The 17,374-nt window shown below is 41.2% G+C and overlaps 1 protein-coding gene across 1 annotated transcript in view; it reads left to right on the top strand.

The window, feature by feature from the left end:
• The window catches only part of CC2D2A (coiled-coil and C2 domain containing 2A), a 3,655,067-nt gene that overhangs the window by 1,444,419 nt on the left and 2,193,274 nt on the right, over positions 1-17,374 (top strand). Inside the window, exon 16 of the mRNA XM_044062582.1 lies at positions 13,063-13,240. Coding sequence (XP_043918517.1) covers positions 13,063-13,240 — 178 coding nt within the window. The remainder of the gene's footprint in view (positions 1-13,062; positions 13,241-17,374) is intronic.

Raw genomic sequence — 17,374 nt, 5'->3', positions numbered from 1 at the left:
ACTATCGACTTTGAATTCATCCAAATTTAACTCCATTCTCCACAACATAGATTGGTCCATCCTAAAACACCTCCCCCTAAACAATGCTGTAAGCACTTTCAATAGCATCTTCATGAATACTCTAAACTCCTTAGCTCACTCTAGGAAGATCAGAGTAAAATCAAACCATGCTCCCTGGCTCTCCAAAGAGACTAGGTCCCTTATGAAACAAAGAGATCATGCTTGGAAAACCTGGACTAAAACTCTAAACAATCACCTTTTCTTCAAAAATACAGGCAACTGAGGAATCTTGCAAAAAAACATACAACTAATGACAAAAAGTTGTACTATAGCTCTGCTCAGCTTAACAACAAATCCAATCCTCGAAAATTTTGGTCAACTCTCAACAACATCCTCTATCCTGAAAAGCCCTCTAATCTCTCCCCATATACTAACTCTTCCTCTCAGGAAACAGCTACCCTCCTGAATAAACACTTTATCTCTTCCATCCAAATCTGGTAACCTCTAAGCCAAACTCTACTTTGACATCCACCTCTTCAAGTCCCACTAACACAACTTTGTTTTCTTTTGAGCCAGTTCCCATTACTTACATCAAATCTCTACTACTCAAGCTAAAACCTTGCTCTCCTTCCACTGACAATCTATCTCCTACATTCCTCAAAATTGCTGCTGACTCAATTGCCTATCCTGTATCTATACTAATTAATCAATCTCTTCTGGAATTAACTGTCCCCACCCTTTGGAAATCTTTCTTCACTATCCCTCTTCATAAAGGTGGAAACTCCACTGACCCCTCAAACTACCAACCCATTGCCATTCTGTCCTCCCTGTCCAAGATATTAGAAAAATGTATTCACTAAATACTTAAAACAGTGTAGCTCCGGTACAATGAAGGCTGTCTTCCCTCTAGTAATTTCTTAGTTTCATGAACAAACCACATTGAAATCCAATATTCAAAGGCTTTAATAATGCGACTTAGACAAGACATGAACATACAAGTAATCAAATTAAGCGCTTTCATCTCCTTCCGGAGACCTCATCAGAATCACCAATACCATATTCCCCATTTCTTTTATATAATAACAATTAATAACAATTAAAATTTCATTGGCTGGCCATTAACATATCAAATATTTAATAATTGAAACACAAGATTTAAGGCAGCATATCAGTGGTAAAACAGAAGTCAATATTTTGTTTTGTTTTACTTCAATAGACATACATGGTTAAAATACCTGAAGGACAACAATATTTCACACTTCAAAAACCCCTTTACTTTTAAAACTTTTTTTAAAAAACTTCCCAACCAACCCTTGTGTAATAGTATCCAATTACATAAACACATAAGAAACACAAAGAACGCCCAAAAAATACACATATTAAAGCTAGTATTAGGTAAATAGTTAAAAAAATATTGGTCTGTTCCCCTATCTATAAAAGTGTGTGTATTATTATATTGTGTGCATTTATATTGTAATATTTGTATATTATATAAAAATGCATATATGTAAAAAATAAATATAGATATAAATATAAGTATAAATATGTAAATTACAAATTATATATATATTCTTTGTGTATTAAAATGTATGTATAAAATGGATATATATATATATAAAATATATATATATATATATATATATATATATATATATAAAAATGTGTATATAAAAATGTATATATAAAAATCAAAACTCCACACTATATATACCTATATCTATATACTAACATGTCTATATCATACACTAAATTAATAATACACTAAATTAATAAAGGAATCAGGAAACAGCTACCCTCCTGAATAAACACTTTATCTCTTCCATCCAAATCTGGTAACCTCTAAGCCAAACTCTACTTCGACACCCACCTCTTCAAGTCCCACTAACACAACTTTGTTTTCTTTTGAGCCAGTTCCCATTACTTACATCAAATCTGTACTTCTCAAGCTAAAACCTTGCTCTCCTTCCACTGACAATCTATCTCCTACATTCCTCAAACTTGCTGCTGACTCAATTGCCTATCCTGTATCTATACTAATTAATCGAGCTCTTCTGGAATCAACTGTCCCCACCCTTTGGGAATCTTTCTTCACTATCCCTCTTCATAAAGGTGGAAACTCCACTGACCCCTCAAACTACCGACCCATTGCCATTCTGTGTCCCCTCTCCAAGATATTAGAAAAATGTATTCACTCACAGCTTCTCAAGCACCTCCTCATACACCACTTACTTACTCCTACCCAACATGGATTTCATCCTCACCACCACTGCCCTCCTCTCCTTCACTCATATCATTGCAGAGGCTCTAGACAACAATAAACTCATTTCCTGTCTCTTCCTAGATCTGTCCAAAGCCTTCGATACTGTCTCTCATCCTCTACTGCTATCCAAACTCGCAAATCTCCACCTATCCCCCTCCGCACTTGCCTGGTTTAATAGTTACCTATCTGACAGGGAACAGTCTGTCAAATGGCTCTCATCCTCCTCACCTTTCCTTCCCATCTCCACTGGTGTTCCCCAAGGCTCCATCTTGTGACCCCTTTTGTTTAACATCTTCACCAATGATCTTTACACCTCATGCAAAGTATCCTCCCTTATTCAGTATGCCGACGACTCCATACTTGTATCCATCTCAAATAACATTCCTGAACTACACTCCCTGACCCAACAGGCCCTACTTTCCACTGAACAATGGCTGTCTCACAACCTATTGATCCTAAATCCCAAAAAGACCAAACTCTTACTTTTCCTTCCGCGTTCTCGTTCTCATCACAAAACCTCCTTTGTTATTACATCTTCTAACAATACAAATATCCAACCTGACACCCACACAAAACTCCTAGGGGTCATTATCGATGACGAACTCAAGTTCAACCTACACATACTCCAATGTATAAAAAAAACAAACCAGAAACTAGGTCTGCTATATCGGAACAAAAAATTCCTAACCCCTGAATCTAGACTTACCCTGGGCCAGGCACTCCTCCTCCCCTCCCTCTTATACGCCGCCCCAGTTCTTACCAATATCCAGGCCTCCACTCTAAACAAACTGCAACAGACTTACCATAAAATAGCCCGATTCATTACTAACTCCCCATACAACTCACACCACTGCATTTCTTTAAACTCTGTTCAATGCCTTGAACTTCCCCAGTTTCTGCTATCTTATAAATTTCATATGCTATACTCTATTCTTTATAAACTCTCCTTCTGTCCATCTCTGTCTTTCTTAGTCTCCATCTACATTCATCCCAGACCCTCCATATTTCTAACCAACAATTATTTGATAGCTACCACCCAAAAAGGTCAGTAGGCAAACTACTGTACAAACACTCCCTTGCCCATGCTTGGAACAAACTTCCCCTTGACTTACGTTCACTCTCCCACACCTCACACTTTAAAAATGAACTAAAAGCTTATTTTCTCAATTCCAGAACCTGCCCTTGCCATGACCCTACCTAGTCTTCCTTCCCTTTTTACACCTCTCTCTCCATTGCGTCTACTATGCATTTGCACAATTTTATACAAACAAAAAATGTTTATTGTTGACCTATTGAACTATATCAATGTAAAATTGTTACTTAGCTTCTTTTTAATGCAACTTTAACTTTATGCATGTAACCCAACATATGTGAGTTGTTTTGCTATAACTGCTATTATATCAATATTGTTTAAAATTGTACTTGTTTTAAAATGTATTACTGGAGCTTTTCTCCTCGGGTCTCCACTGAAAATAGGCCACAAGCCCAGTTGGACAAACCTGGTTAACAAATGTCAATAAATAAATAAATAAATAGTGCCGATTTGTTCCGTTTCTATTAGTGGAGTTAAAAATCCAGCGAACAGAGAGAATGTTTCCAACCTACCTTAGAAAACAGAAAGCTGAGATAACTGTATTTCAAGAGTTAAATTAATCCCTGTAGGAATAAGCTGAGAAATTTCAGGTACAAATTATTTGTGCCATGCTCTCGCTCTTTAGGGAGATGAGGGAAAGTGACGGCACTAGTGACCTAGGCAGCATGTTTAGAAGTCTAGGACGTAGAGCATGATAGTGGTGGTACATTAGCAGGTTTTAGAGCTTATACTGAAGTCCATTGGTTACAGTAACCTTAACTGAAATGCACCTGAGTTTTTTCCCTAAGGTGGATTGTTACAGTTTGGGGATTGGCAAAGAAGGGTATCATTTTGGGTGGTGATAAAATAGGAGTTAATGACTTTTGCAATGTATATTTTTATAACTGTGTTCAAATTTATGTTTATAAGATATAGTCTGATTTCTTTTTAGTTGCTTTGTTGTACTTAGCTCCTGCCTGTATATAGATGTAGGAGTGAGATGTTTTATTAGACAGCCCAGCTAAGACACCTTGAACCCTCAGATTTTCTTCATCGCCATTTCTTAATGTTTTCCTGATGCAGGATTTTGGTGCTTTATACAATGGTGAAAAAAGGTGAAGGCATGATTCTTTCTGTTCAGATACAGAAACAGAATCGCGTGCATCATTGATAATAGTACCTTATGCAGATATAGCATGTCTTTCAGGTCATTCCATGGTATGTAATGATATATCTTCTTTATGTCTAAAAAACACACAGACTATATGGAAAAAATTCCCACAGTATTTTCATTATTCTTGCATTGACACAGAATTACTGCACTGTTCCAAAACTAGGATGGAATCTTCATTGCTTTTCTGAATTACAGGTTCATTAGTTGAATGAAGTCTCCTTTCCAGCACTCTGAGCATAGGTTTAAGGAGTGTGATCCCACTGTAATTGAAGTACACCTGTGGCCCCTATTTTTATAAGCAAGACTACCACCTCAGATTGCCAGTGAGGTACTGTTCCTGCTTTCCATGTGTGATGCCTGTGCCCTGGCCCAGCAGTCAAGGAGTTTCAATCCACACCAGGCAATTTCCCTTAAGAGCATACAGAGATCACAGTCAGTCCGGGGATGGTTGCTCCCTTCCTCTCCAGGTACCCATTAAGACTCCCCACTGGCACAGCTATAGGGTCCAGATCTCAGCCAGCTGGGCAAGCTAAAATCTCCAGCACCCTCTCTGTCCAATCAGTGCTTCATGTCCCTGCCCAAGTAGCTAACACACACACACACTTTGAGATAAGTGTTTATACAACCACACAGACATTTCTGGGGAAGGCTGGCACAGGTTCTTCAGCTGTGCCCCTTTTACCCAGACTATACAGTAGAAATCACTGCCACCACTCAGCTAATATTTATCAGCTAAGAAAAGGACCTTAAAAGGGTGTCCAATTGTTACTGTGCAGTATTATCCAGTTGGTAGTATAGCCCAGGGCTAAAGCTATTACAGTGGCTTTGTACAGTTTTACCAAAGGCATGCAAGTGCTCTTAAGAGCTTAAAGTATCTCTACACAAAACAACCACAGTTGAAAGGTTTTAAAATATTTAATAATAAGTAATAAAAACACAAGACAATACTTCTTACTACACAGTGCTAGTCAAGAGTTCAGAGATCACAGAGAAATACTTAAAATAATTCAATAGTACAGTTCTGCCATCATAGAAAAACACTGTCTAATCGTTCTAATTTCTAGCTATTTCTAAGAGAAAACACAAGTCTAAGATAAACTTACATATAGAGCAAAGGCAGTGCTGAGTTGGATGGTCAAGACAAAAAATACTTCATAGCGTCTGATTCTCTCTGTTTTTAAAATCACATTCCTGGTTCCCATTACATCATTCTTCACATTTCCCTGGGTTCCCAAGCTCACAGAAACTACATTTACATTCTTAACATCTCCTTGTGTTATCTTGCAGCTGGAAAGGAAGCCGACCAATAAAAATACATTTGCATGTTTAAATCTAGCAATTTAACTCTTGGTTAAAACAATAGAAATAATGTGTTCATCTAGACCGGGTGGAGCCGACTTTAGATCAAATGGTCACAACATGCTTTACTTGGTCAGCTTTCTGCCAACAGAGTGTACTGTTGTTACATTAATATCTACAGATGACAGAATTATCTCCAAAATTCTATATGGCTAGGCTGGCAGCCTTCACCCCCCCCCCCCCCCAGAGAACTCAAGCTAGTTTTTAATGTGACCCTTGAGAAATGCTGCTTGAGAGAGTTAGGTCTCTCTGAGTATAGCTTACCCCATCCCCTGTCTTGAGAGCCCATCTGCACTGGCATTGCTAACCGCACTGCGGTGCTGCACTGACATCATATGCTTGCAACCCCAGGCTCCATCTTAGCAACTTGGCATTTTGCTGGCTGGCTCTGTGTAATCATATTAGGAGGTTGTGATCTGTCATAACAGTGAATTTCCTTCCATTACAGATAAGGCTGAAGTTTCTGCAGTGCCCACACTATAGCTAGACATTCCTTTTCTAAAGCTGCATACCATTCCTCCCTGGGTTGGAGCTTATGACTGAGCTAAACCACTGGGTGCTCTTCTCCCTCTTAAGAAATCTGGCTAAGCACAGCCCCCACTCCATGGTTTGAAGCATCCACCTGCACAATACATTCTTTGCTGTAATCTGGACTGGCTAACACGGGGGGTCCTCCCAAAGCTTCTTTAAGCTTCTGGGAATGCCTGCTCACATGCTGGGGTCTACACTACCTTATCTGGCCTGTTCTTCCTTGTCTGGTCTGTGAGGGGAGCATCTATGGTACTATAACTGGGGACGAACTTTCTGCAGTACCCTGCTGTCTCTAAAAATGCCCTCACCTGCTTTGTAGTAACAGGTGCAGGCCATGCCTGAATGGCTTCCACTTTGGCAGGTTTTGGCCTTATCTTACCACTCCCCACTCTATGTCCTAGGTAGGAGACCTCTGCCATACCCACCTGACATTTGCTCTGCTTAATAGTCAACCCTGCCCAGTGTAGTTTGCCCAGCACTTCCCTGACATGCTGAAGGTGCTCTGGCAAGAAATGGCTGTAGATGGCAATATCATCTAGGTAAGCAAGGGCAAACCCTCCTGCTCCTAGTGGGATATGATCTGCCACCCTCTGGAAAGTCGTTGGGGCATTCTCCATCCCAAAGGGCATCTTTGTGAACTCATACAAGCCAAAAGGAGTCACAAAGGCTGACTACTCTCTAGCACTGAGAGTCAAGGGCACCTTCCAGTAACCCTTGGTAAGATCAATGGTTGTAAGATACTTAGCCCCACCCAGCTGCTCTAGTGCTCATCTGTCCTAGGCATGGGGTAAGCATCCGACTATTTATTTTCCTGTAGTCCACACAGAACCTGGTACTGCCATCCTTCTTTGGCACCAGCACCACTTGGGAGGCCCAGGGACTGTTGGACTCTTGAATTACCCCTAGTTACAACATCTCCTGTACCTCTTTCCTCAGAGTTTGTTTGACTCTCTCAGGCACTCTATAAGGGGCCTGCCTAATAGGCCTTTGGGGTCCTGTATCCACCTGGTGCTGCCCCAGGTGGGTGTACTCTGGTTTCCCAGTGAACATGTCCCCAAATTCCTGCAATACTGCTCAGATTTCTCGAACCTGGGTAGGAGATAGCTACTGGGACATTGCTACCCCTTCCACTGAGGTGTCTGTCTGAGCCTCACTGAGAAGATCAGTCCCCCAGTCTCCCTCAGACTCCTGCAATACAATGCAAATGCTCAGCACAAGGGCCTCCCTATTATGGTAAGGTTTCATCATATTAACATGGTACAATTTGTGTCCCTACCTTCTGCCTAGCAGTTCCACCATGTAATTAACATCACTTACCTTTCTTTCCACCTTGTAGGGTCCATCCCAAGCTGCTTGCAGTTTGTTATGTTTGACAGGAATGAGAATCATTACCTGCTGCTCCACAGCATACTCTCTAGCTCAAGCATTCCTGTCATACCACACCTTTTTCTGTTGTTGGGCTTCTGCCAGGTTCTCCTGGGTCAAGCCCATGAGTTCCCTGAGCCTTGTCCTGAGGTTTAGGAAGTATGCTACAACAGACTCCTTGTGAGACTCGCACTCACCTTCCCACTCATCTTGAATTAAATCTGTAGGTCCCCTCACCCTATGCCCATACAGCAACTCAAAGGGTGAAAAACCTATGGATTCCTGGGGTACCTCTCTGTAAGCAAACAACAGATGGGGCAAATATTTGTCCCACCCCCTCTTAAACTGATCTGCAAATGTCCGTAGCATGGACTTGATTGTAGAGTTTAACCTCTCAACAAGACCATTAGTCTGGGATGATAGGGGGTGGTCTTCATGTGCTTCACCTCATAGGACTTTCACAGACAAGCCAGCAGGTCTGACATGAAATTGGCACCTCTGTCAGTCAGTATTTCTTTTGGGAAACCTACCATGCTGAAAATCTCTAACAAAGCATTTGCCACTTTCTCTGCCTCAATGGAGGACAAAGCCACTGCCTCAGGGTATCATGTAGTGTAATCCACTACCACTAGGATACACTTTTTCCCTGTGCAACTTGGGGTACTCAGAGGACCCACAATATTCATAGCTACCCTCTGAAATGGCTCCTCAGTCACAGGTAAAGGCATCAAAGGAGCTCTCACCTTGTCTCCTGCCCTTGCCGACCTTTTGGCACTGCTCACAGGTCCTCCAGTACCCTGTTACATCTCTGGAAATTCCAGGCCAATAGACGTTCTGCATAATATGCCTCTTCATACATTTTATGCCCATATGACCTGCAAAGGGAATATCATGCGCTATGGCTAGAAGTGCCAGACGGTAGGCTCTAGGCACTACCAACTGCTGTACTCTCTTACCTTCTAGCCCTCTCTCAGGGGTCCACTCTCTGTATAGTAACCATTTGTCCCATTATACAGATTCCCCCTTTCCTTGAGAATCAGTTGCCACCCTAGCTACATGCCTCAGGCTTTACAATGTAGGGTCTGAGAGCTGAGTCTGTCTCAGCTCTCTCCTTGTAACCCTTCCCAGCTCCCCTGCCACAGGAAGTCTGGCATCCTCTGACAGTGGTGCCTCACTGTCAGCCTGGGTACTACTACTCACCTCTACCTTTGCAGTCACTCTGTCCAAGGGACCATCAGTACCCACAAACAGCTGTGGCCCACATTCAGTCTCACTGCTACAGAGTAGCTCCCTCCCTGAAGTAACGACCTCACAAGTCCTGTCTGCAAGTATGCAGTCTGTCTGGTTCTCCCCCAGCTACCAGAACCACATGCTTGTGTCCTAGCCTGACTGCATGTAACTGCATAAGCACATGGTACTGCCTCATCCAAATCCTTCCCTAGCAGGACATCTGCAGGATGGTAGTTCAGTACCCCTGTTGTCTCAAGACAACCTACTGTTGGCATTTTGTCTTTCCCACTTACTGGATCCCTCACCTTTTGTTCCCCACCTTGCCTCCATGGACACCTGTATGCCACATGGCCCCACTGGTTGCATTCAAAACATTTAACCCTAGCTCCTGGACGTGTACCTGGACTAGTGGCTTCCCCTGCTACTGGCAGATTCTGTTGGGGCAGTCTGCGCTGCCCTCCCTAGGTTACTGGATCCCTCACCTTTTGTTCCCCACCTTGCCTCCATGGACACCTGTATGCCACATGGCCCCACTGGTTGCATTCAAAACATTTAACCCTAGCTCCTGGACGTGTACCTGGACTAGTGGCTTCCCCTGCTACTGGCAGATTCTGTTGGGGCAGTCTGTGCTGCCCACCCTAGGTTCCTTTACACCCATGAGCAGTACTGAGGGTCCCTTTCCGGTGCAGGGCTGCCCTGTTTGCCAAGTATAGGTCTCCCTTCTTCCCCAACTCATCTGATATAACACATTGTCTGTCAGCTAACCAGATTCTCATGTACTCAGGCAAAGTGCTAAGGGCTTGTTCCCTCACCAAAAGGTCTGTCAGCCCTTCAAAAGTGGTGACCTGACATTCACTCACGCACCTATGGAAATAAGTGCTCAGTTCAGCAACATATTCACAAACACTTTCATCTGCCTTGCATCTGTGCTCACAAAACTTTTTCCTATATGTTTCAGGTGTTAGCTTAAACAATTCTAACAAATGCTTTTTAACAGCAGTATGATCAAAACATGCAATGGCAGACATTTTGACAATACAGTTACAACTTTACCATGGAGTAAGGGGGTCAGGAACCGTACCCAGAGCCTTTGGTCAATACTATACTGTTTGCATACCCTCTTAAACAAATGAATGAAACGATCAAAATTATCCCCCTTTAAACTGCAGAAGAAATTTACTGACCTGTTGTGCTTCTGGGGTCCAGTTACTCCCTTCCCCATTACCTCCATGACTCTGGCTAAGAGTCATCATCTCCTTCTCATGCTGCTTCTGCCTCTCTTTTTCCTGAGCTTCCAGGCGTAGCAGTTTCTCATTCTCCTCACTGTCTAGATGCCTCAGTCTCTCAGCTGCTTCTAATTCCACACGCTTGGCCTCCAACTCAAGTCTCTTTAGCTCCAGATGAATTTTTAAATCCTCTGCAGAAAGGTTGAGCTGTCCATTCTCTGAGGGTATTAAATCTCCACTGCCAGTCTGATTGTCCTCCTGGTTGCTGTTTTCTGATGCAACTGTAACCAAGGCTGCAATCAGGTCTGCCTTAGTCAGGTTTTCAAGCACCAGTCCCCTAGCCTGGCACATCTCCTCCAGCTGGCTCCTTGTCAGCTTTCCATACTCCTCAGCTGACATGCTGCCTGCTCACCCTGACTAACTAAGCTAACAAAAGAAATAAAACAATTGTGATCTGAACTCTGACTATTCACTTCGTGGCTGATTTAGAGTACAAAACACCTTCAAAGCTCACTGTACACAAGCTACTGGAATTCACTTTGCCCACACTACTACAAGCCATTAATATTTGCCAACCAGTTAATATATGGTGTGGATATCCCACCACTGCCAAACAATTAATATGTGATGTCCTTGCCCTGGCCCAGCAATCAAGGAGCCTCAGTCCTCACCACTAACACCAGTGAGGGGCATTCCACATAGGAGGAAAGGATAACAAATACACACAGAAAAGTGCAATTTCCCTTAAGAACACACAGAGATCACAGTCAGTCCAGGGCTGGTCACTCCCTTGCTCTCCAGGTCCCCAATAAGACTCCCTGTTGGCACAGCTATAGGGTCTAGATCTCAGCCAGCTGGGCGAGCTAAAATCTCCAGCACCCTCTCTGTCCAACCAGTGCTTCATGTCCCTGCCCAAGTAGCTGACACACACGCACGTTTGAGATAAGAGTTTATACAACCACGCAAACACTTCTGGAGAAAGCTGGCACAGGTTCTCCAGCTGTGCCCCCTTTACCCAGAGTATATGGTAGAAATCGCTGCCACCACCCAGATAATATTTATCAGCTACCCGAAGGCCCTTAAAAGGGTGTCCAGTTATTATTGCGCAATATTATTATCCAATTGGTAGTATAGCCCAGGGCTAAAGGTATTCGAGTGGCTTTGTACAATTTTACCAAAGGCATGCAAGTACTCTTTAAGAGCTTAAATTATCTCTGCACAAAACAGCCACAGTTGAAAGGTTTTAAAATATTTAATAATAAATAATAAAAAACACAAGACAATACTTCTTACTACACCGTGCTAGTCAAGGGTTCAGAGATCACAGAGAAATACTTAAAATAATTCAATAGTACAGTTCTGCCATCACAGAAAAACACTTAGTCTAATCATTCTAGTTTCTAGCTATTTATAAGAGGAAACACAAGTCTAAGATAAACGTACATATAGAGTAAAGGCAGTGCTGAGTTGGATGGTCAAGACAAAAAAATGTTTTATGCCCTCTGATTCTGTTTTTTAAATCACATTCCTGGTTCCCATTACATCATTCTGCACATGTTCCTGGGTTCCCAGGCTCACAGAAACTGCATTTACATTCTTAACATCTCCTTGTGTTATCTTGCAGCTGGTCAGGAAGCAGAGCAATAAAAATACATTTGCATGTTTAAATCTAGCAATTTAAATCTTGGTTAAAACAATAGAAATAATGTCTTCGTCTAGACTGGGTGGAGCTGACTTTAGATCAAATAGTCACAACATGCTTTACTTGGTCAGCTTTCTGCCAGCAGAGTGTACTGTTGTTACATTAATATTTATAGATGACAGAATTATCTCCAAAATTCTATCTGGCTAGGCTGGCAGCCTTCACACCATGTATCACTAAAAAGAGATATTCATCATGAGACTACAACAGTGCCCAGCACCTTCAGGTTTTCCAGACAGATGTCATCCGTTGTCACAGACTTGCCACAGCACATATGTCATCTACAAAAATGAACCTAGCCCCATCATTTACTTGTGCCAGTGCTTCCTCAGAAAAGGGCATGTCCACCAGATTCAGGATTACCTTAGAGTGGTCTCACTCCTCCTGGCAATGTCCCCAGTCAAGCCCAACATTTGTGCACCCTTGCTGGTAACCCCACCCCCATGTGACCATGTAGTTTAACAGAACAGCTTTCCAATTATTTGAGTAATTTTTCTTGGTCTTGCCAAACTCCCCCACATTTAGGTCTTCACTTCAGTTACTCTCACAGGTACTGCCATCTCTTTAATGATTGCCTAATAAGACAACAAAGAAACTATCCTAAGAATTAGCATTTATATTACTAATAGCCAATTTTTGTCTCTAAGTATGGTTTACTTCTTCCTTTTATGTGCTTTTGCCATTAAGAAGAGTGCAGATGATGGCAGATAGCATAACACTTGGAAAAGTTAATGATTCTCACAGATGTAGTACAGAGTGTTAAATATTCAGGTAGGTCCTGTTCTAGATGTTTTACATTAATGTCTACATCTCACCTTATATCTACTTCAATTTTTCGAAGACAGAGTAAGAAATATAGGTCTGTGTATATATGCAATTTTCAACAAATACAAATCTACAACTTTCCGAAGTAGACATATTATTTTTTGTGTAATTGTCTCCCCAGTTTCACAGAGTATGCTTTAACACATTTATCATAGCTTTATTTTTTTATGCAGTAAACATATTTGTATTAGTAATTTTAAGTATTAACTATGTCTGCCAGTGTAACATTTGTTGGTGGAAAGATAAATATTTGTGGTTCTAGAGCATTGTTTTATGTCATAAACATTCTATTAATAATACATTTTTTATATTTTTCAGAGGGGAGGTTCAAAGAAGAGAGGATCTACAAAAGCGTTCCATTTTTGTGAAGGTCCTTTTCAATAATAAGGAAGTGTCAAGAACTGTCAGCTGCCACTTGAATTCAGACTTTAGAGTATACTATGGGCAAATATTCAACTTACAAATAATCAACTGGCCAGAAAGTCTTATATTTCAGGTATAAAATATTTAGGCTTGTCAGTCATTGTGGCTGTGTGTCACTCACATGTATTCTGCTACCTCATTCTAAGTTTTCAAATTTGCATTTATTCTTGCAGCAAAATTTCTTCATGGGGATTGTTTCAATATATGCATTTTGTAGTGAAGTGTGACATTTATCTGCATTGGAATATTAAATGTGAAATAAAAATACAGGCAGGTGAATATGGGGTTTAAAACGAAGCATCACATCTCCCATATTCAAGATGCAAAAACATCATAACTGAAATATCTGAAAGAGACAAAAATCTTCAGCTCAATAAATCAAAGTACTAATATATGTTATACTATAAGAGTGGGGGTGTACTTTTTATTCAGTGAAGTAGAACATTGCGCAAAAATACATGCAAGTTTCCATCCAAAGGCTGTGTGACCTTAAAGTTTTAATATTTATGCTGTTGTGGGGGTATCTGAGAGTTGTGAGGGGTTGTCCTCCAGCAAAATGTTATTTACAGTTCTTTGATGCTTATGTTGTGAAGTTGTGAGTATTCTTTTTGGTGCTTTTCTGTAATTTTTTAGATGTTTAGCTTTATTTATTTATTTTCATTTGTTGACCGGGAGTGTCCGACTGGACGTAGGTCCATTTTCAGCGGAGGCCCAGGGAGAAAAACTCCACAGTTAAAATAGACAGTAGTTACATTGGATTTACATAGCGATTAACAAATTGATTAACATAGCAATTAATTACAAACAGTTACAGATGAAGAGCATAGTACATCAGTAGACAGCTAGAATCTTTATCTACGAAGTACATAACAGACATTAACAATTGTTACAATAAGAAGTTCCTGCTGTATAATAAGTACTAGGCTTATGAGCATCCGAGCTTGCTATAATCAAGGTAGTTAGTGGGGTGGAAAGAAAGGTAGTGTTGGATGGGGGGGGGGGGTGATATTAGAGTGGGAGTTGCAAGGGCATAGCCAGCATCTTTTTAGGTGCGCTTTTAGTAAAGTTTTGAAGTGGGTGCATGATGGTATGGAGGAAATTGTGGGTGGGAAGGAGTTCCATAATTTGGCTATAGCTCAAGAGAATAGTGCTTCACCAGCAGAGTTATTGGCTTTAGTGATCTGCAAGTGATTTTTGTTGTTGGATCTTAGTGGTCTAGTGGTGTGATAGGGTTGGAGTAGATTCTGGAGGGATGGGACATTTAGTGGATGGTTTACTAGTTTGTGGGCGAGTGAGAGTTGATACCATTGAAGGAGGTGAGGGAGTTCAGCAAGTGAAAGACAGTGATGACTACGGTAGGATGCCCCTGTGGCGAATTTGGCGATTTTGTTGTAGCAGGTCTCTAGCTTGTTTAGATCTCATTGCCTTAGGTTGGTATATATTGGAGAGGCATAAAGTAGGGTGGAAATAAGGTGGAATTTTGCTACTGAAATCTTTGCTGCTTTGGTGAGAAGTTGCTTATTTCTGTATAACCCTCCGAGTTTTTTGTGGACTTTTTTTATGGTCATGGATATGTGAATGTCAAATTTTAGTTTATTGTCTATTTCCACTCCTAGCAATTTGGTGTGTTCTGTTGGTTGTATAGTGGTGGTGTCTTTTGCTGTGATGTTAAAGTGAGAGTTGTTTTGAGTATGTTTGGTGGGTTGGAAGATGAGTAGTTTAGTTTTGTTTGGGTTGAGTATTAATTGGGCATTGGATAACCAAGTTTCAACAGAGGAAAAGGCTTCATGTGTGACTTTTTGCAGTTTGGGTAGGGACTGGGTTGAGCAGATGATGGTTGATTCATCTCCGTATTGTATATGTGTGCCATGTTTGGTGGCAGAGGCTAGATTATTGGTGAAAATAGAGAAGAGTAGGGGTCCAAGGATGGATCCTTGGGGAACCCCTATAGAGACAGGTAGTTGGGGAGATATTTCATTCTGCCATACAACAGATTGTTGACGGTCAGACAGGTAACTCTGAAACCAGTTGGTGACTGATTGAGAGAAGGATAGGTTATTGAGGACAGAGATGAGTTGTTTGTGTGGGGCCATGTCAAATGCTTTAGATAGGTCTAGGAAAGTAGCAGAGGAGAGATGGCCATTGTTTTTATGCTGAAGGATAGTGTTAGTAAAGTAGAGTAAGGCAGTGGTGGCGCTATGGTTTGGTCGGAAACCATGCTGAGTATTGGAAAGGAGGCTGTTAGTAAGGAGGTAGTCTGAGACCTGAGAGTGAATGCATCTCTCTAGTAGTTTGGAGAGTGGAGAGAGAATAGCAATGGGGCGGTAATTAGTTAGTTCTGTGGAGGGGCCGCCTTTGTGGAGGGGAATTATATGTGATACTTTCCACAGTGTGGGAACGTAACTTTCTGACAGAGATCAGTTAATCAAGATGGTAGGCCAGAGCATCAGCTGCGATTTGTAGGTATTCACTTGGGAGGCTGTCTGCTGCTATTTTGGTGGGCTTAAGTCTAGTTAAGAGTTTTTTATATTGGAGGTAGGTACAGGAGAAAAAGAGAAGGCACTGGGGAGATTACTAGTTGAAGGTGTGAGTTGAAGGGGGGAGGGGGCTGTGTTGTTTAGCTAGTGATAGTATGGTTTGTGTGAAGTGTGTGTTGAATGAGGTAGCAATATTTTCGGAGGAGTGAGGGATGTTAGGAGGAGGGGTACTGACTTTACCTGGGTGGAGGATGGAGTTTATGGAGGACCAGAATTGTTTGGGGCTGTGTTGGGGGAGTCTAGGGCAGACTGGTAGTATTGGAATTTGTCCTGTTTTATTAGCTTTTTGACTCTTGCTTAGTTCTAAGAATTTCTGTCTAGCTGAGGGGGTTTTGGCTTTGCGCCAGTGCTCCCAGGCTTTATCCCTGTTTTTCATTTCTGACTTAGTGGTTTTCTGTAGCCATGGAGGGAGGGTTGTGCTTTGGTTCTGGAAAGTCTTATAGGGGCATGGTAATTAAGGATGCTTAGGAAGGTAGTATTAAAAAATTCAACTGCGTCATCAAGACTGAGGTACTTTAGAGGATGCCAGTTGCATTCTTTGAGGGATGAGATGAATGTGAGTGGATTAAAGTTTAGTTTTTTACATATTTGACGGTACATGACAGGTTTAGTTTGTTAAAGGTATTTTTTGAGTAGGAATGTTGGGGAGTGATCACTGAGGCAATCTGATAAGCAGCCTATTATATATGACAGGGGACTCTTACTGGCTAGTATCCAGTCCAGGGTAGTGTGCTTGCTGGAGTTTTTATTTATCCTGGTTGGTGACTGGACTAGTTGGGTGAAGCCCTGAAGGTTTACATAATGGGTTGGATGGTTGCCAGAACAAGATTGCCAGTCAGTATTGAAATCACCTAAAATTATAGTTTCTTGAGGGAGATGGTGGGTAGACCAGCTGAGGAGGTTTTTTAGTGGAGGGATGTTTTGGCCAGGTGGGAAGTAGCATCCATTTATTTGTTTTGAACTCTCATTGTGCTTAGTTTATTTAGCCTATTTATATTTGGTATATATTTATACAAATACTTTTCTAGGTAAACACACCATGGATTCATGAAAACAGGCTAAAATAAGCAGGCTGAGATATAAAAGTGGGATATAGCTCTGGATAACCAAATGTACGTCTCTCTCTGATTTTGGGAAAACTCTCTGATTTTGTCCTGCCCCACATAAAATGTTTGATTTTCTGGTAAATAACTGAGGATTATAGTAAGTGAGGAATGCCAAATATTAAAGGTTCGTACTAATTATTGTTTGGAAAATGCACAGTGATGCAAAACCTACTGTTCTGTTGACTTTCTGAGTGGATTAGAGTAATATTCAAAAATTATCACTAATTTTGGGCTTTTGTCCCTTATTTTGTTTTTGACTTTATCCATGATTGTTGAGCAACGAAAGTGAGATTGCAAATTGGGTAACGTAACATAATTACTTCAGAAAAGTTACCAAGGTTCCTTAAGCTGACATATAAAAATGCATACCAGCTGCAATAGATGACTTCTTTAATACCAATTTTTCAAAAGATATGTAAATTATAATAACAGAATAAATGGTCAAATCAAAAAAGTGACACCACGATGGGTTTATCTGATTGAGAAAAAAGGGACAATGACTACAGTGATCTACAAAAGCTTTTACAATGGTTGTGTGAAGAAATAAAGGCAGCTAAATATATC

This window comes from Protopterus annectens, chromosome 2.part1 (genome assembly GCF_019279795.1).
Source record: "Protopterus annectens isolate FY-2018-M chromosome 2.part1, PAN1.0, whole genome shotgun sequence".
NCBI lineage: Eukaryota > Metazoa > Chordata > Ceratodontiformes > Protopteridae > Protopterus > Protopterus annectens.
Note: the sequence above shows the minus strand (reverse complement) of the source record. Positions and strands in the feature narration are given on the sequence as shown.